Raw genomic sequence first — 26,420 nt, 5'->3', positions numbered from 1 at the left:
TGACAAGTATAAAAAGGCCATGTTTCTCCTTCAAAAAAAAAAAGAACTGCAGGCTAGAAAGACTGAACTCCCATCTGGAAACTTAACTGACACACAAACCACTTCCAAAACGTTGTGCACATCAGAGAGCAGTGTCTATGGGATGTGATCCCTGTAAAAGCAGGGACTAGAATCAGTGATTTGGAAAGCCCTTCATGACAGTTTAAACTCCTGCTTTATTTTAATCTGCATGTCTCAAGCATGCTTTAGCAATGCCTGTCAGTCATTAAAGGCAAGTTTGTCTACAGTATATTTCATACTGTTCCTCACACCTACTGTTCCATCACCAAGAGAAGCCTCATTTCCTGCACAAAGTGAGAACATAATTTCCCCTATGGGTTTCGTGTCCTGCATGAAGTGAAGATTACAGTTTCTGCTACAGACATCCGTGCTCAAGTGTTCAGTTACAAAAGCATTTCCAGAAACTTCCAGTTCCCCTCTACCCCATCATCATCCTTTTTCCAAACATCACATGCAGTCCAGTCCTTCAGCACACAGCCATATCCGACATCTGACATGATCAAGTTTCTTATCTAAGGAACCCACCAACACACACATTTTCCAAATACTTCTCCCATATGTGCTGCATAACAGACAAAAACGTTTACTTTATGTTCTTCCAGCTGTTTTTGAAGGGACTCCAAATCTTCTGCTAAGACCTGAGATTCCATCTTCTGAATGCGTTCTTCTGTGACTGTCAGCCAGTCGGACAGCTGCTGCAGCTGCTGTTTCTGGAGCTCCATCAGCATGTCATGCAGGCTGCAGGAGGAAGCACCAGCAGTGTTATTTCAGAAACAGTTTTCCCAAAGAAAAAGACTAATTTCTAGCTCTTATCCGAAAGAAGGAAGGCCATCCATAAACCAGTTATCATCAAATAAAATTTTCACCATTAAGATAAGGAATACAGTTAAGTATCCTTGCTTTTTTCTCAACAAAAAGAAGTTGATGAATTATGCTATTTAAATCAGAGATTGTTTCTTGCAATAGGGATTTGCTGCTAACAGAGCCTCTGCTGAGAGCTGCAAAGTGTAGTTTCTCCCTTGATGTACAGCTCTTAGCTTGATAACCCACAGGCGGGAAAAAAATTCTTCTAAGTGCTTTTTAGTTGTATAAACACACATAGCTATCCACATCTACTGTATGCTTTATTGAGGAACTTTAAATACTGAAAAATTAAAAACACATTTATGTAACTACTGCATGTAGATACTATATATTTAGTCTGGCATGTTTATGTATCATAACAGTCACTAAACACTTTTACATAAGAATCTGGAAAAACCCAGTTACATTAATTTTGTTCATTTCACCTCAGAAAGTATGAAGAAGGTGGATTTCATGTCACAAACTGAAGAGTTAAATTTGAAAAAAAAAAAAATCTTACAAATGGATGCAAACCCACTCCTCCGAGATGCAGCAAGCACCAGCGGTTGGTCCTGCAGCTCCAGGAGAGGTTATGCGGCAGGACTCACCGGGACTGCCTGTCCATGCTCTCCACCCGCAGCTCCTCCCAGCGGGAATTCAGCAGCAGCATTTGCTCCTGGATCTCAAACTCCTCCTCAGGAGACAGATTTCCCTGGGCCACCAGCTGGTTCCCAGCCTGCAGGACATTCCCCACACTGCTCTGGTGCGCGGTCAGTTCCATCATAAAAGCCTGAAAATTGAACAACAGCCATGTCACCATGATCTGTGAGCTCCTACAGGACTTTATGAACTTGTAAATGGCCTAATATTAATAAATTGTTGCATCTGAAACAGCGTTGCAGAATGAGCTGGCACCATCAAATTCACAAGCATGGCAGACCTGTTCCTCTCTATGATAGAAGATGCTCCATGAGCCAGAAAAATTCTAGAGCCAGTAAAACAGAGCTAATTGGGGGAAAAAAAGCAAATAAAAGCTGACCACCTCAGAGAAAAAGCTGTTCACGAGAAGACAGCCTCTGAAATATGCATCAAGAAAATAAAACAAACATCCATCACCAACAGAACATAAAACAAGATCTGAAATACATTGTAGAATGGAACCCTATGAGTTAATAACATTAAAGATTCACATATTTACTATAAATCCAGAATACCTCTTCCTTTGGTTCATGACTTTAAAACTGTACCACAATAGGAAAAAAAAAAAAAATTGTCATATTAATCAGCATTGAGATTTTAAATTTAGTTGTATACTGTAAGCTGACACAGCACAAACCTAAACATCTAACCTGACACCTGAAACTTTTACCAACATTAGAACACTTGTTCACACTTGGAACAGAACCAAACCAAAGTAATTTGGAAACAACAAAAATTTGGAAGCAACAACATATGTTTCTGAAATAAACTATGCTAATCATGGCCAGAAAACCACTGAATTAAATTGACATGATTATCAATTTCAGCATTGCCTTCGTTTAACAGAAAGTGACATAAGGCTGACTGGGCTGTTTAGTAGTTGGCAGCAGAGACGTACAAATCAGCCAGGATCAGACTGCCTTTGTATTATAGGCACCAATGAGCCAACCACCAAAAGCTCATTAAAAAGAAAAAAACCACTAAAGTTTTGAAGTATGTTCCCCTGTAGGTTCTCCTAAAAAGATCTGTTTCACCTTCAAGAAGCTATTATTTGTTTACAACAAAAAAACCCATATCAAAACAATCACATTCAGTTAAAGGTGCTTTTAATTTAGAAAAAAGTAACAAGAAACAGAATGGCAGGTTTTGAATAAGGATGGAAGTTCTGCAGCTCACACACACACGCAAAAAAAAAAAAAAAAAAAAAAAAGAAAGAATTTAAAAGAAGCTTACTTCATGGGTGGAAAATTGCTCTTTGACTTCCTCAACGTCACCAGATATTTCTTCCTGTTCCCGAAATGTATCCTCAGCTGACAGCAACCATGTAAGTACTTCTTCCAGAGCAACTTGGTAGCTATCCAAGTCCATATCCACCTCTGTCACTGTGCTGGGTGTATCTGCTCTAGAACTGCCCTGCTCCTCTTCAAGTGCTACAGCCTATGCAACCAAGAGAAAAGCAATCTATTAGAAAGTGCACAGAAGATGCCCTTCTAAATGATATTAAAAACAGAACAACTAAAATCCCTTTCAAGTCTTCATAAAACTTTAAAAGTAATTGTTGGGTACATGTTTAGTGAGAAGGGCCACAGTCACCACTAATGAACAACCATCCCACAACTCCTGCAGCATACTCAGTTAAAGATATTGGGCCACACTCTCCAGCTTCCCAAGATAATTGAGAAAGAGAAGCAGAAGAAGGAGCCATAACACAGATGAGACTTTATACCTCAACACACAGGATTTTGTACATTAATTGGAAAAGATGAAAAAGAGGAAGATAGGGCCACTGAAGTAAATCACAAAGAAGATGCTATGCTTTTTCATATTTTTCCAGTTGTTTTGCCCAAGATAAAAGACATGTTCCAGAGATAACTGACAAGCCTGAAGATTAGCTAAAATTACAACTCAAAAAGAATCAGATAGACTTTGATGACAAATACCTGCTGCATGTTGAACTCTCCATCCTCACATTCCTGCTTGTATCTCCTTGGAAGGGTCTCCACTTCACGGATGTCTTCCATGGTGACTTGCTTAGGAAGGACCTCAAACAAAGAGGTTAAATACATAATGATAGACTTTTTGTCTGGAAGCTGTACAGCAACATCTGCATCAAAAAAGATACAATATGGTGAAAAATAAATGAGTAAGCAGCTTTTCTAGAGCATTACTTAGAATAAAGAATGAAGACTAGACTTTACATCTAGTGTAGAGTACAGGTTCTTCAGGTTCACAGGTTTTTCTGTTAAGTAGTCTTTAAAAAGCTAAAAAGCTTTAAATTAAAAGGCCAGGTTTGACATTTGTTGAAAGCAGTACAGAGAAGAAAAAATTTTAAAAATTAGTTTTCTATATTTGGAAGTGAATTTGCATTAAAAGGCATGATCATTATGAGGTAAAAGCCCAAACGTGAAGTTACTATGGAATTAAAAAAAATGGGGAAAACTGTTCTGGAGCATCTCCCAAACAGAAAAGCCATTCAGGGTCACTTCCATTTAGGCTTTATCCCCACTCCCAGTATTGGTCAGTTAATTTTCTTACTTTTCATATGGAAAAGAGTTTCACTGATTCAGATTCACTTTTGTCTCAGTTTAGGAGAGCTACCCATTCAGTGACCTTTTTTTTTTATTATTAATTTTTAAGAAGGCAGTGCTTAAATACAGATTGCACCTTTGGAGGCTCACTTCAAAGCAGAGCAACAGCTCAGGATTTTACTACGACGCCATAAAAGTTTCCTGGTAAGCATTCCTACGTGGTAAGTGCCCACAGCACTGGCAGCTACTGCTACTCAGTGTATACATAAAGAAAAAATATTACGAGCTCTTAAGCTCTCCCATTACTACATAATGCTCTACATCATCCAAAAAGCACAGACCCTTGTGGTAGAACTTCTATCTCAAATAAAACAAAGGCAGGGTACCAACTTCACCTTGGGTATACTGTCTCTAAGTAGCGGGTCAGCTGAACCTTAATGTTCAAGACGCTGACGCATACGCACGCACAGACATACTCTTACTCTACAATTTACATTCTTTTAAACCAAAATTTAAGGGCTTGTAACAAAATATCTCTCAACAAAACTGACAGAATCAGTATTCATAGTAAAGGACAACAGAAGGAATTTATTTCAAAAGACCTTAAAAAACTTCTAGTCAAGTAAAATAACTACATCCCACCTTCAGGATCCAACAGTTTCTCAATTCCCAAGTGGTTCTTGGCTATGCTGAAAGCATGTTCCAGCCTCTCAACTGGGGGCATCTTTATAACTTTATCCCAGCTGAAAAGCTCAGGTCTAAACATGAAGACAAAACGGGAAAAAAAGCAGTAAATTTCATCTGAAGAAAAAATCCAATACCCTGCAGAATATGATATTAGCTAGATATGAAGATAGCTACCTAAGCTATACAAACATACACACAAAATAAAAACATAAGTGCATATACACAAATGTATATATACAAAAATTTGCTTTCTTTTTATTAAATGGAATCTGGCAATCACAAATCAATTAACTGACCGCATGTCCACGGCAACATCCACTTTCCATTCTATGTATTCTATACTCACTGACTGCAACAGGAGGTTAAGTAGTACTAACACAAACATAAATGAACTCTGTGTCTAAAATTTATTCCAGAACCGTTTTTCTTCAGCTGTTTCTTTCACAGCATTACTGTTACTACATGATTCTGCATCAGGCTCTGCTGGGTAGTCAAGAGCCACTCTGTTCCTGGAGAGCCTCATTCCAAACTTGAGATGTGGCTCAGTGGCCAACCCAGACCGCCACAGCCAGGAACAGCAGTGGTCTCCACCCCTGCTTGCTCACACTGCTCCACCATTTTTTTTCCTCCCATTAAAATAAAAAAAAAAAAAAAAAAAAAAAAAAAGCCAAACAAAACACCACACAAAACACACAAAAAAAACCAAACCACAACACACCCCACATCACAAGAGCTCTTGATGGACAGGATGTGGATCAGACCAAGGAGCTGATCGATTTGCAGTGCTGGCAGCCTCCATTTCACATTAGACTTAACCAAATCTTCAGTTCCCTAGTGCACCCAAAACACATCAAGAGGTCTCAAGGGGAAAGAGCAGAGCACAGAGCAGGACGCAGGGTCAGAAAACAGGCCCCCCTCCTAGTGTTACCTACACTGACAGGGTATGATCAGGCTCGTGCTGCAGCAGCACAGCTGTAGGACTGCAAAGCCATGAAAATACTTTTCATTCTTCTGTAATAGTGACTTCTCTTTAAAACACTGCTATTGATTCTGTGCTTTATAGGACTTTGGGAGGAAGAGGTGGGCTTGCCTTTCATTCTTTTAATACTTAATTCAGTGTAAATCGTCCTGAGAGTATCCTTTTAACATCTGTCGAGTCATTACACTTTGTGGAACAGGAAGGCCATAAGTCAGCAGGGTCTGAGAAAGTAAAAAGCCACAAGGCAGGTGGGATGAGCGGGAAACAGAGATATGCAAAGATACTGACAGAAGCAAGTGGAATACTGTACTTCCATGCAAGAAGCAACAAGGATAACCACATAGATTCGCAAAAAACCTCAGCAGAGACTCTTACTTTGAAAAACACATTGCAATAAACATATTGTATATCCACTACCTGTACACTGCCATAACACAAATTTCAATAAAATGCAATCTAGGTATTTACCTATGAGCAAGAAAATTGTACCAAAGAACAGAATTCAATTCAAAGAGGAACTAAGCTAATACTAGGAAATTAAAGAGACCAGTAAAGTAAAATTTTAAATGTCCAATTACCTCATATAATTTTATGAAGTACTGCTGAAGTGTTACAAAGTTACTAGATTAAGTGTCACTAGATTAAGTGACACTATTTTAAGTGTCATATTAAGCTAAATCTAAAGAGCAATATTGAAAATGCCCCTTAGGCAGGGAAGCACTACTGTGTGGGTAAGCTAAATAGCTTTGTTGTCCTACCACTTTAGCAACCTGCTCAAATCCCCTTGATCCTTCCAAGTGCCTTCTAAAGCTTCTCTTTCAAAGCCAACTGAATTTAAACCCAGCTCAAGATTTCTCGAAAGTGTGGGGAGAATGGCACTTCCCTGCCTAAAGGACTGGTACCTAGTGACAGTAAAGCTGAGTTTTGATGCACTGGCAGCTGCCAGGCTCCCAGGAAGAGGCAATAAAAGGCTCAGAGATCAGCAGAGCCAGGTAACTGAGAAATTTTAGAAAGCCAGAGGAAAGTCCAGTTACACAGTGAAGGTTTTTGGCAGGGGCTTTTGCTATTTAACACTGCTCTGAAAAGGGCAGAGCTCACGGACTTCAGATCCCACAAAGCCCAAGCACACAATCACAACACATAAGGACAACAAAGAACCTAAAGCCAATTTTGCTACCTCTCTCCTCTTGCTTACCCCAGGTCACCTCAGCCTCATTTGTGTCTAAACGCTGGCACTTTCTCCACCACAAAGCTTCACACATTCAGCAGCAGAGCTCTGCAACTACAGGCAGTTACACTACTATGAACAGCACTGGTGCAGCTCACGCCATCCAGAGAAGGGACTTGGTACTACTTTTGATAAACTCCAGAAAGTCCTTTGCTAATATTGCTCTGCCTTTGCAGAAAAATCCTACCAAACTTTCCAGAAGCACCTTTGTGGAGCAGGCACTCCCCATGCACCCGTGCAGGCTGAACACAAGCCAGCTCTGGTCTACAAGGCCCATAGGCGTGTCAGGGCAGACCTGTCCCAAAGCCAGCAACCCTGTGACAGAGCCTATTATTTCAGTTGGCACAATCCAAATGGGCACTTAAGAGCAGAGAACAGCAGGCTCAGATTGAGCATACACTTTTGTGAACACTTTGTATCTGCTGGGCATAAGTATTCTGGGTGTTTGTAAAGCATTTGCTGTGACACATACCTGGCAGCCATACCTGGTTAAATTCTAGATGTTATCATAACATTACCATGTTAAAATTGTTATTTATGGTTAAGAACAGTCAGCCCTTGCAAAGCAATGAGCTGACTTCATTTAAAGTACACCAGATTAGAATGGATTGCCCAGAAGCAGATCACAAAGAAAACCGAAAAAAACGAACTGGTAAGTTTCATAGGAGTTTGTAATGATTATTTCTTTAGACTACCAAAGAGTTCTCCAAAAATCAGAGAGAACACGAAAGCTTCTGTGAAAAGAAGATTTAACAGCATTCCTTATAAAGTATAATGAACTAATGAATACACTACAGACACCTGAAGTATTCTATTACCCTTTGATTCTTCTGCTCAACAGTTCGGAAAGAGCTGCATACATTGTCTTTCAAGCAACATACATTCAAAATCCAAGAAAAGCTCCAGAGACTTTCTTATTCCTTTACTTTGAAGCCTCTGTATCTTCCTATTAAAATTATATGTCAAATTCCAGCTGAAGAAACATTTCCCTTTGCAGAGGAGGGAGGGCAGGAGGAAGGTAGTACAGTGTAAGAAGGCGGTCAGCCCCCCCGTAGAGACCCGTTCAGCATATTTGCTGTATAATGCACACTAAGTGGCATGTAAACTCACTGCAATTAGTAAGTGTGCATGCATGTGAAAGAATTAAAGTTACACTGCAGCCTTGGCTCCATCCTTTGCAAGGCTCTGGCAATATCCCTCCACTGTTATTGTTACCACAATAAAACACACACACACACCAAAAAAAAAAAAAAAAAAACCACCAAAACCAAAACCAAAAACCCACACACAACAAAAAACAAAGAAACAAAAACAACCAAACAACAGGCTAGAAGCTGTGTCAATTGCTAAAGCATGAAGACATGGAAAAAAGCTACATGCTTCACTAGGTCTCAGACAAGCTGTTTGTTACTTACTTGTGTCTGTGGATAACAGCATTAAAGGCGAGTCCATCTGCCCAGCTTGTGGTGAAGTTCAGAACATTCACTTGACTATAAGGTCTTGTGGACTGCCGAACCCAACTCAGCAGGATTTTCTCACTGTTAGTCTGTTGTAAATCTGACATTATGTTCTTCATGACATCCTTCACCTGCAAGACAGCAGCAACTATAGCTTACAGACATGTTCCCCACTTTTCCTACTTACAAAGCCTTTGAACTAAGCTATTTCAGAAATAATGAAAGTGTCTTTCCCATGAAAACTTATGACAAACTCTAACTCCTCAAATGAAATTTGATAATAGCAGCCTTCAGGCAATCTTTGCACTCTACTAATTACAAGAGCCAGTAACGCTTCATGTAATAATAATACATTACTCTTACATTACTATCCTCCTCCACAGAGCTACCTACACAAGGCGTGGGGTATAACAGTTCTCATTGCCTTGTGCTGCAGTTTCACCAGTAAGCAAATCCCAAAAATACAGCTTGAATGGGTTTTCTGTGAGAAGAGGCTACCTGCTCAGCCAACAAAAGCAGCTTGCTGTTTGGGCACTATGCATAAGCATCTGTCAAAGTCCCTCCAAGTGAATTCAACGATCCTCCCAGGTACCTGGATAAACCAGGAGCAATTCAACCTATGAGACTGAGAAACAAACATTCGGGGCAGCATACAAGACGCAAACCCAACACAGCTACCTAGATAGTAAAAGAATACTACCTGCTAACAAAAGTGCATAAAAGCCTTAAGGAAGGAATATAAATACAATGCTTCAGCCTGAAAAACCTCTCTGCAATTAACACTAGCAGAAACTAAACTGCATGACTGAGTACAACTGAGTACACACAAGAATACGTATTGCAGGAGACAACCAATAGACAGCAATCACAAACGAAACACTGGCCTTTATTTACCACCCCAAAATAGAAGCAGTATTTTCCACCACCAAAACCCCAGAAAGATTTGTGAGAATCCCAGCAGATCAACACACATGATTCCTGGAAAAAGGGAGGGATTTCTCAGCAGCCTCTCACCTGCCAGTGCAAAATAATGCTCCACAGCAGCCCCAATGTCAGCTTGTGATTTCCATCAACGATGTCAGTTCCTCCAATATTCACCAGCTCCACCTGGAGAGGTTGGATCAACTCTATATTAAACACTTATCACAGCTTCAAGTTGCATCCCCACCCCATATTCCTGGCTGTCCAGCCACATATTATCAAGTGCTCTGAAATAAAAAGTAGTTAGAAAGAGAGAACTAGGGATGACAGAGTACTTGTCTTATCTGAGTTTGTCATGACAACTGCTTAAACAACACAACAAAAGATGGCACCAAAGAAGATACTCTACTGGAAAAGTTTTATGCTCTCCTCTAATACAGAGATGCATACTAGCAGTTAAAACTGACTGGTAGAAATGCAAACATGAAGGATCTGATATTTTAAAAAAAAAAAAAAAAAAAAAGCAGTGATGCTCCTAGGCACACTCAGAGATATTACAGGTCCATGAAAGCTCTGTAATTAATAGTTTTGTTCTTCACAAGAACCAGCATCCAAATAGAACAACCTTATACAATGAGACCAAAAAACCAAGGGAAAAATAAAATTTCCAAGTTTCCTATATACATGGGACCCCATACAGACTGAGTCATGTTTTAATTGAAATAATTAAAAAGATAAGGACACAAAAAGAGAGGCAAAGAGATTATTTCAGAAAGCAAGAGGGCAGGAGAGGCTACCTGCTCCTGCATCAAGTATTCCACCCTCGGAAGAGGCAAGGTTTAGGGTACGCTACCAGATACTCACTTGGCGCTACCTTAAAGTCTGAACTGAATTGGGGCATCAAGTCTTCATTCAGTCAACACAGAGAAAGTCCCACAAATTCTGAACCACCTTCTGGAGGGAACCAACAGCAGGACGCTGCATTAGTCACCACCATGCCTATGGAAACTGAGCTAGGAACAGCTGCCTATGGCAGAGGAGACATAGACCTCCCTGGGTGTATGTACACATGTAGCAGATGCTGCAACATACTCCCACACAGGGCAGACAGTTGGTTTTCATTCTTGTAAATAACCTGAGCCAGGCGCAGCCTCCAGCCCCAGGGGCAGGCAGCACAGAGCATTTCACCTCCATGGGGAAGCTTTTCCCCACTTTCTCACCCTGCTCCAAAACAGAGGCATCCGCAGTGCCTGCCAGCCTATACTGACTCTGAGAACTGCATCTGAGCATTGTTAGGAATCAGAGCTGGTCACAGAGACAAAACCTGCTGACTAGTAATTAAACAATATGGACAGTCACAGGGCAGTAATGCAGCCCAAGCTCTGGCTGTCACTGGACACAGCCTACAATGGCAGAATAGACAAGAACAAAGTTTCTTCTTTTTTCCTTTTTTTTTTTAGGCTGTTACTAATATATAAGAACATAATGGTATTCCATGAATATTTTTGCTCTTATCACAAAATCAGAAATAGTTTTAATTCTGCTAAATGTTCTTATAACCTCATTGCTTTCAGATATCATCTTGACAATTTTCAGCTCCCCATAGGTCTCTTGGTTAGGAGAATAAAATCAAAACTGTTTTGAAAAATTAACATGGAACCACAAAATTACACTTCAAATTACTAAGGAAGCTTGTGGATTTGTGGATTGTCATCTCCCAGTTTTTACAGCAGCTGGAACAGAATCTTACAGTAATACTCTTTGCAAATACTGGGTACATATTCTAAGGTAACTGTAAATTAAGCAGGAAAAAACATGTCAAAAGAATCACCACTGTGGATCATTAAACAATGCACTGGAAAGCACTCTAGAACACAAGGAGCAAAGAGCAAGACTAAAGGCCAAGGGCAGAAAAATAGAACAATTACATTGCAAGAGCTTTTTTCACCTCTAACAGAAGAAAAACACTCCTGAGAATGGGTAACAAAAACACAATTCACATTTTTTAATTGCATATCAATAATAATAATAAATAATGTATTTGTACTGCCATCTACACCATACATAAAAGAAAATACTCCACATGTTCATTTCTGTATTTTAACGATTCTGAATTAAACCAGTGCTTTGCAGGATGTAGCCAGCAGTCCACTGGGATGGTGAGTTGAATGAGACTTAAGTAAAGATAATCAATAAAAGAAAGTTGGCAGTAGAAAGTACTACTGACAGTAGACTGATATTGACTACATGGAATGAGTTCCAGTGGACTTTTTTAATTAGTATTTTTTAAACTTGGTCCACAAATCAAAAAAAAAAAAAAAAAAGGTGAAATTCATTACTTAGAACCATTCTGCCCATCAGACAGATGAGGTTCACAGGATCACTTGAACATCTACACCCTAAGTATGTCTGATCCTTGCAATATATGTTTAAACACTTATAAATTATTTCACAAGTTATTAATATTGTATAGCTTACAAACTCTCATGCAACAGAATGCAACTGCTTCTCAGTGAATGCCTTTTCCCCTCATCTTAACACAAACACTCTTTCTAACAAAGTTAAGCAGTAGGTATAAACCATGTATATGACCTTAACAACCTTCAGCTAACATCAGCTGTTCACTTCTAGAAACCCAGACCCTGACATCTTGAGGAAGAACTAATTAATTATTTTAATTCAACATTATCTCATTTATTACTTTCATAAAATAAATCAATTTCAAGGTGGAAAGACTCATTATTTATCCTTAGAAAAAAATTAATCAATATTTACAGTACGTCAAAGAAGACGGACAACCCACTGCTAACTTAGACTACTACCTAGAAATATGACACTAGTCCACCAACATGAAAGGGAAATTGCAGTATTGTACAGTATGTTCATATCACTCTTCAATCAGTATGTTACACCAATATGTTGGTGCCTTTTTGCCTTGGATGAATTTTATTGCCAGAATGTTCGTATTATTTTAGTGCCCTGACTGTCACAAATAGAAATTCTAACTATGGAGAATATGCTTCTCAGGAATTGTTCTTCAGGGGAAAATCACTTTACTACATCACTACTGGCTTCTAGGTAGTAAAAACATAAAAACAAAATAAAACAATTACTATTCTCTTTTTTTTTAAAGGAGGATTTGGGTCAGTTTTTTTGTTCTTCTGATCAGTTAACAAAGATCCAAATCAGAAATACTCAGTACAGAGCTGACAGATGTCAATGGAAAGATCCTCCTGGATTTTGAGATTAGAACACAAAAAGCACAAAGACATAAAACCTGCCATACTCTTACAGGTTTTTGCACAAGTTACACATTATCACTGGAAATTAATGTTTTATTCTGCCAGGTTCATAAACTATGCAGAGCAGAGCTTAAAGTTACCTTTGTTTTGGGAACTAAACACATCAACAAAGCACAATTTAGTTGAGACAATTAAGTTAGCATTTTAAGATTTCACAGAATTGTGACATTCTACATCAAACACTGACATTCTACACTAGACAAGGAAAACTGAAAACATTTGAGAACCTCTCACCACATCCTCATTTTAGGTACAAAAAAATCTTTGCTATCTGCATTTTGAACTCATTTACAAACACGAGTAAATAAAAGAGTCTGTCAAAAAGTTGTGGAAAAACATGCTCACGTTGTTCTGATGCAAGACTTGCAGTACTCTGTTGACGTTATTTAAGGCATGTACTCGTGTGGAACCTCGTTCTTTAGGCTGAAAATAAAAAGTTACAATCTGTTCATATTAGAATTAACTTGACTAACAAAACAAAATAAATGATAGGGCAAAAAACAGGAAATATGTCTTTATTTTCTCTAGGTTTTTTTAAGTAGGAATAAAAACCAAACAAGAACATCCACAACAATTTCAAAATGAAAAGTGGTCAGAACATTATTCCTCAATCCAAGGCACAGAAGCCTGTCATCTTCCAGAATTTTTATTCCCAGCATCTGCAGAATCATAAACTGGCAAAGCAACAGCAAAGTGGGAGTTCCTGGGGAAAATCTGAGAGTTTTGAATGTTTGCCAGAGCAGTTGAAATTTTTTGGCTCCCGACAGGGAACAAGCAGCAATTTGTTTTTCTGGCACCAAAAACCTGCTAAATCTTTGCACACTGGAAAGAAGTTATGCTTCCTGACTTTGCCTTCCTTTTAATATCGGGGGGAGGGCAGAAATAAACACTACAACTCTTGACAATACCTGCTACTCCATTTGCTTTTAGTCACCACAATTTAACCCCTGTGGCAGAAGAGATCATACTGCATGAGCAAGGAGCTGAACTTGAAACACGGTAATCAAGAGAATTAGAAACCAAAAATCTATTGTCTTCAGTATACTTCAAATCAGACCACAAATCATTGGAAGTACTAGTGAAGTGCATCTGACAAGCTTGCAAAGTGGCATTTTAAATAGCTGAAGGTTCTCTATAAGGTCAATAAATTGATTTCAAACTTACAGTGAATAGCAAAATCAAGAATTTAATCCCAAGTGATGGCACAGGTTTCACCATGCCTCATGTAACTTCCTGAAGAGGCATCAATGTTAGCAGGGGAAGAGTTTTCAGCCACACACACACACTTTCCTAAAGAAGATTTAAGTAGTCTTCAACCCTTTCCTATCTGTAGATCACAAAGGATTTTTCAATGGAGATGCAGATTTTTTGCACTGCCTACTAGCCATTGTCTTTTTTCTTTCTATTTTCTTTTTAAGGGATCTTTCATGAGCTTATTAGAAAAAGGCCACAGTTATCTGGCTAAAGGATGCTCTTCCAGATCATCCAGATGCAGATGTCTAAAAGATCTCTATTAAAAATATACACCATGTGAATACCACCACTAGTTTTACATGCTTTGCTAAACAGTATAGTAACCTTCAAGAGAAGGTTACACAGTTAACTGCAGCCTGACCTTTTATCCCATAAGTGAAGTTCATGGGAATTTCACTGGAAATGTAGAGAGCAAGTACACACTACAAACAAAATAGGTTTCAAAATAAAATTTAAAAAAAAAAAAAATCCCACAGCTTGATGTTTGAGTGGTTTTTTTATTTGTTGGTTTGGGGTTTTTTAATAAACAAGAATATGGCTCATACACATTTCTCTTACCAGAGGTTTCCCTGTCAGACCCTCCAAAAGGTCCAAAAGCTTCCTTCCATCTTTCAGATCCGTGAACATGTCCTTAACTGGGGGTTTCCCACTCTGCAAAAGAAACAAAAGCAGTAATAAAAATAGTGTTTTAGCAGAACCTCCCTGAACAAGGTATTCTTTCCTTTTTATCTTGCCATTCACTCTTATTTGGTACTGAAGGTAGTAAGTAAAAGCTAGGGGACCATTAGAGTGATCAGGAAGGCACCTTTCTCTCCTGCAGTGGTGTTGTTGGTTTTGCTTTGGTCTTTTTCTTCCCATCTCTCTGGTTCTCAGCATCAGCAGTCTAGTACTGAGAAACCAAATCCTGGCTCACGTTAGGGTAGATGAATCAACACACCAAGATACCAAAGAAAAAAATGTGGCAAGTTAGAGGAGTCATTTGAGAAATAATGTTTTGGTCTGGCTGCAACTAAGAAGGAAGAAACTGAGGCTTTTCAGAAAGAAGCTATTAGGACAAATTTCCTTAGATTTTGAAAGGCAAAACAAAAGGACTTGAAATTGAACCGTGTGTAAGGAGTTGCCACTCTTCTACACAGAACAGTAGATCAAAAGGTGTAATATCCATTAAAATAACTTAATTTTTTTTGTACCTTGGAAAATAAGCAAAATGCAAAACTCAGAGCTACTCTAAATCATACATTTCTAATACTCATTTTCTTTGAGGGTGGAGGGACCATGTACAGGAATGGTGGTAGATGACAGAAAAATCGTGTTAAATTCTTCCACACTCCCTTCTAATCTTATTTCTTATTGGACCCTAAGAAAATTAATGTGGGGAAGTGTTACAGGGCAGGGGAAAAAGACACAAGCAGCCACCAACTAAGTGAGTGCGTTTGCTTTGTAATATTTATCTGCTGGCTGCCAGGAGATCAATTAAGCTACTGCTTTCAGTGTCCCTTTCAAGTGCCAATTTGAGAAGAAAAATATTTTCTAAAAAGTACCTAAAACTCCAATATTGCCTTTTTCTATCACCTTGGCTTTATAACATTGCTCTTCAGAAAGAAGGCTGTCAAAGGCCTATCCAAATGACGTGAATTAGCTGATATGGATCTCATCTACCTTCACTTACTTCCTCTTGCTTTGACAGCTGCTGGCTAACAAATCAGAGAGAGCTGAACTGCCCACTGAACCTGATTTTCTGTCACATACCTGTTTTTTTTCCCCAAATTTCATAAAGGCTTTTCTTGAATGTCTGCTTTAATTAGGTTTGATACTACTAAAAGTATTCACACAAAAAACCAGAGTTGAATAGCTGCGGGGTGATATTTTAATCTCCTATACAGAAACATACCTAAATGTAACTCATAGTATCAATTAGCTAAACAGTAGCAAGAATCATCATGTAACTAAGGTCACTTAAAAGATACAGATGCTAGCCCCAGTGGGTTGATATTAAATTAACTTTGCAATTAATTTTCAGACTAATTTATTCTTCAATTACTTGTACAAGTCATACTTCAAAATGTGTATATCCACATGTTGAGACATACTTATGCAAAGGGTGTAGAAAACTATTCATAGGTAGCTGGTAGACCAACAGCAGATAGGAGCACTCATTAAATATCAGCATTTTATAACATTCTCTCATCACATATTGTCACTTCCTGAGCTCAAATATGTCCTTCCTAGCACAGTAAGGGACAAGTATTTTTTCCTAGTGTCTGCAGTTTTCACAGATTATTCAGATGCTTCTCTGCCATGTAGTAACTTAACCAAAGCTTTAAAGAATGCTGGAGCAGGAGAACAGGAATATCCAAGAGTAGAGGCTGGGAAACCTCTTGTACAGTTTATGGTGTATAAAAAAGGAGATGACTCATAGTGCAATTACCCCAGATGACAGCAAAATTTGGTTCAAATTTGGTTCTCATCACCACAGGAAGATACTAAAAGTATGTTGGTAAGGGCATAAGGAGATTGCTCATGTGTCCACAAAAGCAGCTAACAGAGGTCTTACTGTGAGCAACACAACTCAAACAATCCTTGTGAAAGCAAACACCTGTTAGCCATTGAAGTGTGGGATCTCACCAGAGCAGAGGAACAGAACCACCTCCCTCAGTCTGCTGGCCACCTTTCTTTTTATGCAGCCCAAGACACAGTTGGCTTTCTGGGCTACAAGCACGTCTTGCCAGCTCAAGTCCAAATTTTCAACCACCGATATCCCCAAGTCCTTCTCTGCAGGGCTGCTCTCAATCTATTCATCCCCCAATCTGTACTGATATCGGGGATTGCCCTGATGCAGACGCAGGACCTTGCACTTGGACTTGCTGAACTTCATGAGGTTCACATGGGCCAACTCCCCATGCCTGTCAAGGTCCTTCTGGGTGGCATCCTTTGCCTCTTGCAAAACAACTGCACTACTCAGCATGGTGTTATCTGCAAACTTGCTGAGGGTGCACTCAAACCTGGCCCATGTCATTGGTGAAGACATTGAACACTACAGGTCACAATACAGACTCCCAAGGGACATCACTGGTTACTGATCTCCATTTGGACATTAAGCCATTAACTGTAACTCTTTGGATGCAGCCATCCACCCAATTCCTTATCCATTTAACAGTCCATTCTTCAAACCCTTATCTCTTTGAATTAATAGATGTTGTGGGAGACAGTGTCAAACGACTTACAGAAATAAGGCCTCTATAATTATCTAATTAAATATAGTTATCTAATTAATTACAATCATAACTAAAACCATGCATACATGTATAACAGACTGATAATGCCGAAACTGAGAATGTTATAGCTGTATGACCTCAATAAATTTGTTGCTTTAGGTCTAGAAGTTTGTTTTGTTGCTTTCCGTTTGGTTTGTTGTTTTTTGGGGTTTTTTTAAGGGATTTAGATCTGCTGAAAAAGCAGAAAGATGTCTCATTTAATACAACGCAACAAGGGTATCGAGAGCATATAGCCTATTTTCTCTGTTTCCCATCCGTTAACTTCACATGCACAAAAACAAGCTTCCTGCTTTCAGTCATTCATTTCAATGGGTTACAGTACATTCCAGTCCCATGCAACGCACTCTGCTGTCATGGTGGAAATAATTCAGATTTTCTTTCTCAGGAGAATGTTTTTTCCATTTCACTGGCCACCAGAGCACTGCATCTTGCTGCCAGTTAAAAGAGTCAGCAGGAGAGTATTAAATTATTTCTGCAATCTGAGCTACTCTTTCTTGGTTTATTAAAGTATCTACTATTCTCAAAACAGAGACACAGCTACATGTGATGCTTCTGTGCTTACTGAAGTCCAGCAAAACTTTATCTGTGGGAAGGAAGCACTTCTGCACATGCAGGATGACTGAAGTTGGCTAAGAAAGGGCTAAAGCACCCACCCCACCAAGCCCATCACCACCCTCCACTGCTGCACACCCATCAGAAAGGCTGGAAACTTGCTCGTCCAGCTTCCCACACCCACCTGAGGGACATGCAGGCACCTGGTGGCAGCAGCCACCCAAGCAGCCCTGGCTGTCACATCAGGGCACAGAGCCAGCCCACAGCATTGCTGTCGCAATGGAAACAGAGACTGTGTGTGTGCTGCACCCTCCTCTGCTCATGCTGCCTCCTCCCACCCAGGCATTTTCCTCACACCTGGACACACATTTGCACAAATGATGTGCTATCCCAAGCCACATGATCTGAAATCAGGAACATCACTGCTCCATCTGCCAGTGCACCATGCAGCTGGACGCTGCCCGGCTTTCCTGGGATTCAGTTAGATAGCAACACGCTGTGTTTCAGAAGGTCTTTTACTTTCTTTCTTCAGAAAGATCAGCTCTGTATCCCAGCTTCTGACAGCTGTATGACCTGTGAAGTTTATTAACCTTAGAAAGCACATGGAAAAGAGTTTTATAAAATGGCAGCCCAAGGGATGGTCCCCAACATCCCTTCCCCATGGAAGGACAAGGAAGAGTTCTGGGGCAATGCTGGCAGGACAGCTCTGCGTGCCCTCCTGCACCAGGCACAGGCCAGCTCAGAGCCAGGCCAGACCGCTGCCATCACCATCATCTCCTCATGAGAAAACGGATGCAGAGCCCCATGTCTTTGCATGTGGGACCCACTACTGAGCCCACTGAGGAGGTCGCTGTGGCAGTAGAAAGGCAATCTGGGAGTCACAGCACCAACCACTAAGGCTGGACCTGTGCTTCTACTGACAGAGTCTAATCCAAACCAGCTGGGCCAGGACCACCCCAAGCCCTGGCTCTGACCCACTGTGTGGCAGCTGACAGGCCCTGTGTGGACAGCACTACCCTGAGCTGCACTGGGTAGAACAGGCAGCACTGGGACCAGTGCTGTTCTGGAGCAGACTGGTGTGCTGCAGTGGGAGTACTGAAGGAGGGTAGAAGTCCTCTCCCACCTTGCAGGGTAAGGCACAGGGATCTGCAATTTGCTTTCCCCGCCAACCCTGCTCACACCCATCCTCACTTGACATCCAGAAAGCAACCTGACCTTCTGAAGAACTCCGTATGCACAGATACACAAATAAGCAAACAGATCTGCAGTATATAAAAAGCGTCTCTCTCTGTAGAGTCCTGCCTGATATGCAGTACACTCAGCCAACCTAAATTTCTCCTTTTCAATACCCACAAGATTTTACTCACTTTCTACACACTTAGAAATTGAAGTTCAGCCTCCACTAGCATCCCATAAGGAGAAGCCATTCATCACTGAGCATAATGGATCAAGAAATTTAAGTATTTGCCTTAGAAGAGTGACAGTGACAAACCACACTGAGCCCTTCAGCAAGGGCAAATGGCTGGTCACAGCTGCAGTGGCAAATACTTAAAGAACAGCGTACCTTGTGCTAAGCACTGTACAAATATGAAGCAAAGACAAAATTAGGATCCAGCTTATACTACAAAGATAATATAAAGGACAGGCAGGGGCACACTGTGTACCAGGAGAACTGTGTGGGTTCAAGGTGTAAAGCAGTCACATCCCCCTCGCTGAACTTATCTGTTAACAGACGGTAGTTTTGCCTCAACTTTGCTGATGTTTGCTGGAACAGCAAAAAAGCACTGGCAGAAAACTCTTTCCCTCAGCCTGCCCAAGAGGGCTTTGCTAGCAGAGCTGCACATATAGAGTTGCTGTAGTAGCAACAAGGGTTTGATAAGACAGACAAAAACCATAATTAGACTTCACGTAGAAAGAGGTCATGTTGGTTCCCCAATGCTTTAAACTGGCACTGACAGAAGGAAAGGAGCTGATACATTGTAACAGGCATAAGAATAGGGGAAGAGGAAAGGAAAAGAAAGGCACAGCAAGAGAAAGTACAGAAATAAAAGCTGGAGGCAGTACATAGGCTGAGGTCAGACCTGCCTGTGGTCTTATGAAATTTGCGTGGTGGCTGATTTGTTATCCACCACGAGGCTCATACACAAGGACCAGAACCACACTCAATCCACCATGTTACATTTATTCCCACAAACATTTTGGCTTCAGCCTTTGTGCTAACATGAGTAGGGGAGGGGAGGGACAAAGAAGAACTTGTGTTAGTTATCCACAGCAGAAAATACTTTTTCTGTTGATTCATCTCTCATGGAGCAACAGACGTAACAGTTTCTGAATGATCTTTGCACTGGAGACCAGATGCTAGCCGTATGTAGCAAGACCAGTCAGTACAGGCATTGGTTTTGCACATTCCAGTGAGAGAGCAGCACCATTTGGAAAGGAGAACCCATGCACAGGGATCTCCTCTCACAGCAGCAGCCACCACTCTGATGCCTGCTGGCTGCCTCCCAACCTCTCCACCTGGATCAGGTTTAAGAGGATGATTCACACTTCCTTGTGTGCATCTAGGATTACTTGCAAAGAAGGTTCATCCAGGCCAGCCAATATGACTGTGCAGAAATCATCCGCCCTCCTTGCCCGAAAGTGTCCCCAGGAAATAGAGGAAGATATAAATGAAATCCGGACCAGATATTTTTTTGAGTCACCCAATGCTACCAACAGTATAAAGACCAGCCATCAACACTTACAGTTTGTTCTACTGAAGCCACATACAGCTGCAAAGCAGCAATCTTCCTTGAATACATTTTACAGTAGAATATCCCTTATTACTAATGGGAAACTGTATCAAATTGATCCAAGTTATAATTGAAAGGAGTCATAAATTCTCAGTAAGACAAAGCCTCTTTAAAAAACAAACAAACAAGCTATTCTTTATAATTTTATCACAGCTATTTATTCTCTTTGTATACTGTTTATGAAATCATATGCAAAGTTAACAAAAAGTTTTAATGTCTATCTAATTACTTAACTAGAAACACGCAGCTTTCTCTTATATCATAGTTACCCACAGCAGAGAATTCACATGTTCTTTAAATCGATAACTATTGAAGATACATTATTAGACCTAACTCTTTTCCAATAAATGAGTGCCAAAGATATTTGGGAGTAAGAGATAAGCCACCTTCATTTCACATCCTCCTCAGTGATACTGATTCAGACCTCGTAGTGATGACATTGAAAAGAGGATGAAAGATCCTCTCAGTTTCACAGAAATGGACACTGGCTGTCACCAGGGAAGTAACACATCTTGTAAGAGCATATGTATGACCTTTACCAGCCACCGAGGGAATGCAGCAGACGAGGTCTGGCTGCTCAGAGCAGTGAAAAGTCCTAGTTGCAATTTAGATCATCTGCTACCTCAGAAACATCAAAACACCCTGGAAGGATAGAGGAAGCAGTAAATCTTGGTTTTCCAACAGATCCTTCTGATCTTCCAGTGTCGCTTATATGAAGGTCAGAGTTGTGTTTTGTTAATTATTAGACATCACAAATGGTCACCTGTTGGTTAAAAATGAGATGCTCAGTAAATAGGTCAAAATGGTAGTAGAGCTGCAAAGAGGCCTTTCCCCATTTTCCTGAAAAGGGGGGGAATATTGATCCAGTTGGGCACTTAAACTAGAACATAAACCATTTGCAACATTCGAGAATATTCCTAGGGAGCTCATGGTAACCACATACTTAGTTTAAACTCAATTACAAACAACACAAGGAGGAAGAACTACACTTTAGCATGACCAACACAGAGTATGAAATATATCAAGTGCTGCTACATCATGGGGCCAGTACATGGGGACTCAATGTGGGAAACAATTCAGAAAGCAAAAAGGTCATTTCAGAAAGTAAACAACTACGTCAACAAATAATCCTGCCCGTTTCTAATTTAAGATCATAGTCATTGTTTACAGAAGTATTTTTATTAAAATGTGGTACTTTTTTTTTTCCATTCTCCTTCCACTGACATGCAGGAGTTATAGGAGAGCATACATAAATACTAGCTGTATTGCGACAGATGTATTTTAGTTATGTAAGCTCTACTCTATACTAGATATGCCTTAGTAGTTGTGACATCTCTACATGACAGTACTACTTAAACTATGAATTTAAATACCAAATAAAAAAGAAATAAAAAGTTAGAACCACAAGAGGAAAACGCCATATAAATGAAATCAAATATCACTACTAGTACTTAAAAATAAAATAATTACTAACAACTAAATAGCTACTTAAAACTTCAGACTAACCGTGAAAAAAAATAAGGTTCATTCCTAAAATATACCAGAAAGTTTGATTCAATTAGGTGACAGACATGAGTTTAAGTAGAAGCAAAGCTGAAAAGCTAAACATAGCTTAATCCACAGAACACCTCAAATACTTGACTGACAACATGATAGAAGGAAGAAAAACATATAAAAGCAAATATTAGACCTAGCAAGGCAGCAAAACAAACATAAGGCATCAGCAAGTCTCTGGGGGTCTTTTTTTTCTCGCCAGTGTATTTACATTGCACTTACTTAAGCCTCCATTATTATAATGTGCTTAATGTGACAGTACTAACCTTTGCTTGCAATTAAGCCTCATTATGTATCATCACCAGCAGAGGCTGTTGGGACCATACTGCTTATCACTGAGTTTTTTCTCCTGTTATGACTGGAAGGTTATATTTTTTTCTTTCTCTCCCTCTCTCTTTTTTTTTTTTCTTTCCTTTTCTTAAGCCAGTTGACTTCAGATGGTAACTTGGTTACTTAAGAAAAATTTCCTTCTAACTAGGTTGACTATTGTGTTCATTAGTGATTAACAGGTAAAGGGACAGATTTGTTTCAGTGCCTCTACCAGGTTCAGCTCTAGTGCCTGACACGGCCACACGAACACTCCAACAACTGGGAAGATAAGACCGTGAATCAAACTATCGCAAAGCCCTAACCAAAATTAGCAGTAATTACAATCCACATTACTTTAACAAGCTTTGAATTCCAGCAACGGAGATGCTGCCCATAGCCTGTTCTTAGAGTCAAAAACAGCAGCAGTTGAGAGGAAGGCAAAAAACTCACAGTTCTCACACTGTAGCTAAACCTGAGAGAGATTGTGAACTGCTATGCATTATTGCTTCTAAGCTATAAATTGGTCATCCTTAATGTATCTCATAACCTATTAGAAAAGAAAATATTTATTTTCCTGCATCTTGGTTAATTAACATCTTATTTGACCTCTTTGCTGAAGGAGGGACTAAGTGATCCAGTTAAGAGAAAAAAAAATTAGACTAAAAATTGAATTTTTCAAGGCTAGTTTTTCCACCCAGGTTGTTCCTCAGATTATGGCCAAATTTTTTATAAGCTTTGGTTATCTTCGACTGAAGTTACATTTTACAGTTTAATTCAGCAGTGGAAAACAGTAGGAGCAATTAGACTCAAAAAATTTTACCACTGGTCAAGTATTTCCTTGCTTGTACCACAAAAACTGAACTGAAAAAAAAAAAAAGATTGCAGACCATCTTAGGTGATATCTCCTCGGACAGATAAAATTGCCTAATTGCCTTTTTGATCTCTCTTCTTGCATGCCTAATACATTAAACTCCATCATTCTCCTTCCCAAAAGAAAATCCCTTCTGAAATGTCTTTTGCCTCAGGTATCTCAGGTCATGTGAAATTAATTACCTTGAATAGGTATGCTTTTGTCTTTAAAAAGATTTATCACATTTGCTAAGAGACAGCAGTGAAGCAGCAAAATATCTTTAGAAATATGGGGTCTGATACTTACTATTACAGTAAAAAAAAACCCTTAGAGGAAGGGAGGAAACTAAGGAGCAAAAATGGTGGAAGAGATCTATACAGCACACCACCTAGGAAACTAGACAAGACTTTGCAGTCAGCAAATTAATTAATGCTTGGTATAATGAGAGAGGAGCTTCTTTAATTTTAAGATGCATATAAGGCCACCACACCAAAAAGCACTTCAAGTACAGCTCACCAGTTTGCCTGCTGCCCTGTCTTCTGTCATCTTTATTTGCTGTCCCTTCCAGGGAGGGGATCCACCAGGACCCTGAGCACTGAGCACTTGCCTTCTAACCTGGTGCTCAGCCCTGGAGGGCACAGTCTGCTCACAAGCTGCACCTCAGCCTCTTCTTTGCTCTTTAGCCCTACACTGAAATGCATTTGGGAAGGCTGAAGAGCTGGAGCATGCTTAAGATGCTGTAAAAGCATGGGAGGTCTGGCTTTACCCACACTGGCAGGTCTGAGCTCCAAGCCCTGCCAGTTCTGCAGCTGTTGGTCAGGGGACCAGCACAGGACCTGGAGGATCAGGATCACAGAAATAGATGCAACAAGAATGCTGCAAAGGAAGAAATAAGACTGGACAAGGCTTCTGCATCGAAGAAGAATGAAATTGACAACTTGGATTGGAAAGATACAGGAGTACATGACAAAAGAATGGTGGTGCAGCTCTCAGGCATGCAAGGGCTTTGGCTACAGTTCCTGACACCTTCGAACAAAGCTCCCAGCTGGCTCCATTCAACAGCCATCTGTACCCAAGACTTATGTCTGGAAGGGTGGGGAAATCCAGTCTCATTTTCACTCAATAGCATAAACATATCAGGAGTTTTATGTTCTTTTTGCAGAGCACAACCTTCCTAGCAATAAAGTGGTTTTGCTGTCTCTGTGGGAAAACTTCTTAAATGTAATTAAGATATGATTCTTTGGGGAAAAGGAAGAGGATCAGTTTGCCCATGTTGGATCTATGAACTTCCGCTAGAGTGACAGCACTAAGCTCTGATGGGTTGTGACTCCATGAATCTAAATTAAGAGTTCAGGCATCATGTTTCTTGTGCTGATTCTGTGTCCTACCTGCCAAGTTCAAGAATAGTGAAGAGAAGAGCAACCAATCTGAAAGCAAACCTGGAAAAGAAGTACCTTAGAAAATGGGAACACGAAAGCCAGCAATGAGTGACTCCTGTAAGGACATAAAGAGGGAGCTAGGACTGCTTAGAGAGGACTAGAATAGCTTAAACAGAGGTGCAAAAATAGGACCAACCACAGAAGCATTAAATCCTGTAAGGGCTGGGAAGGTGAGGAGATGTAGAGTGGGAGAAGAGGAAAGGAAGGACAGACAGAGTAGGTCTGGAGCTATAACAAGAAAAACTGGGTCTTGCTGGGTAAACAACTAAGTGACAAGGAAGTGAGAATGAAATAGGTAGGGCGATCAGAAGTCCAGATTCACTGGGATTTGCTGTGTAAGCAAGCTTTCTGACCTGAGAAGGTGTAATAGTAAGTGAGGTAGGAAAACAAACAAGGTCAGAAAGTAGGAGTAAAGAAAGTAAAGAAAACATGGTAGAAAAAAATGCACTTGCAGGCACTAAAGCGGGACACAAAACTCCTGAATCCCTCAACACGCCTATCAAGTTTTCTAGAAACCTTGTAGAGATGTGAGTGCAAGTCTCCAGCCACTAGGCTACATAATTATCAGCTGCAGTGTCACAGGTCTGTATGATGATCTAGAAGTGTCAGGTCTGCTGATATGCCATACAAAAATAGATACAGATTGAAACTATTTAGAGTTCGAAAAAGTCAAAACTAGTCTGGATTGCAAAATTTTTGTTTAGTCCCCTTTTACCTATGTGTAACAAATAATATATGGCTAATGGAGCAGTAAGCCGCCCTGTGGGCCTGAATTCAAACCCTACTTTTAGCCAAGAGTTGCCCTGGAACTAAACAGAATCATTTAAAGCACAATTTTACAGGTAATCACTGTGTGCCAGATGAAGAGATGTTCTTAGATCACTAAATCCAGTCTTGGCTAACAGCGGCACCATCTTCTTGAAGTCTCTTCTCTATGCTGATCAAACGCCATCTGAAAACCAGCTAGACATTTTAGATTATTTGCTTGAGTTTGCAGAAGAGATGCATCCTCTGAGCTCTGACATAAGACTCAACAAGAGATCTGGTTTACATGAAGATATTACAGAAATGTCAAATGCTCTGGATAATCTAACCAACTCTCAGATTGGGCACTGAAAATAGGAGCTACTTCTGATACTTATTTGTAGTGGGTGCAAACACAGATGATAGTACTCTTGCATTGCAGAAAGGTGTTCCAAAAATATAACCATTACTACTTATAAACTGGTATGTATTAATGAAAATAGGATAGAAAGGAATAAAGGGATTAAAAAAAGAAAAGGATAGAACGCACAATTGTACAGAGTTTAAAAAGCATACACTGTCCACACAACTAGATGCCTTAATTAGTGGGCTATATCACAGGGAGACAGCTAAATCTGACTCTTGAAATTAGACATACAACAAGGAAAAACATCACGTGGCTTAAAATAGACACACTGAAATGCTCAGTGTCAGTATGTATTTGAATGCAAACTTCCCTAATGGTTAAAGCTCGGTAAAATAGACTATCTAGTAATTCTTATTATCTTTAATTTTCACAAATATCCTTACTACACAACCACCATAGGGTTGTAAGCTGTAGTGCGGATTGCTCTGCTTAGGTAAAGATTTCTACAGCATGCACTGAGGCTTGGCTGAGTACATTTATTGACCTTAAGACTCAACTCACTTTAAATGTGCTTGTGTCT

At 39.9% G+C, this 26,420-nt stretch overlaps 1 protein-coding gene across 4 annotated transcripts in view; it reads right to left on the bottom strand.

Annotated features, from left to right (window-relative positions):
- The window catches only part of UTRN (utrophin), a 370,439-nt gene that overhangs the window by 281,766 nt on the left and 62,253 nt on the right, over positions 1-26,420 (bottom strand). For all 4 annotated transcript variants that reach the window (XM_065835372.2, XM_065835371.2, XM_065835373.2 and 1 more), the window contains 9 exons: positions 14,517-14,609; positions 13,050-13,127; positions 9,496-9,588; positions 8,440-8,612; positions 4,773-4,888; positions 3,543-3,706; positions 2,836-3,039; positions 1,512-1,693; positions 648-798 (listed from right to left, as the gene is read on the bottom strand). In XM_065835372.2, coding sequence (XP_065691444.2) covers positions 648-798; positions 1,512-1,693; positions 2,836-3,039; positions 3,543-3,706; positions 4,773-4,888; positions 8,440-8,612; positions 9,496-9,588; positions 13,050-13,127; positions 14,517-14,609 — 1,254 coding nt within the window. The remainder of the gene's footprint in view (positions 1-647; positions 799-1,511; positions 1,694-2,835; positions 3,040-3,542; positions 3,707-4,772; positions 4,889-8,439; positions 8,613-9,495; positions 9,589-13,049; positions 13,128-14,516; positions 14,610-26,420) is intronic.

This window comes from Patagioenas fasciata, chromosome 3 (assembly GCF_037038585.1).
Source record: "Patagioenas fasciata isolate bPatFas1 chromosome 3, bPatFas1.hap1, whole genome shotgun sequence".
NCBI lineage: Eukaryota > Metazoa > Chordata > Aves > Columbiformes > Columbidae > Patagioenas > Patagioenas fasciata.
The sequence above is the reverse complement of the archived record's forward strand: the minus strand, read 5'-3'. Positions and strand labels throughout refer to the sequence as shown.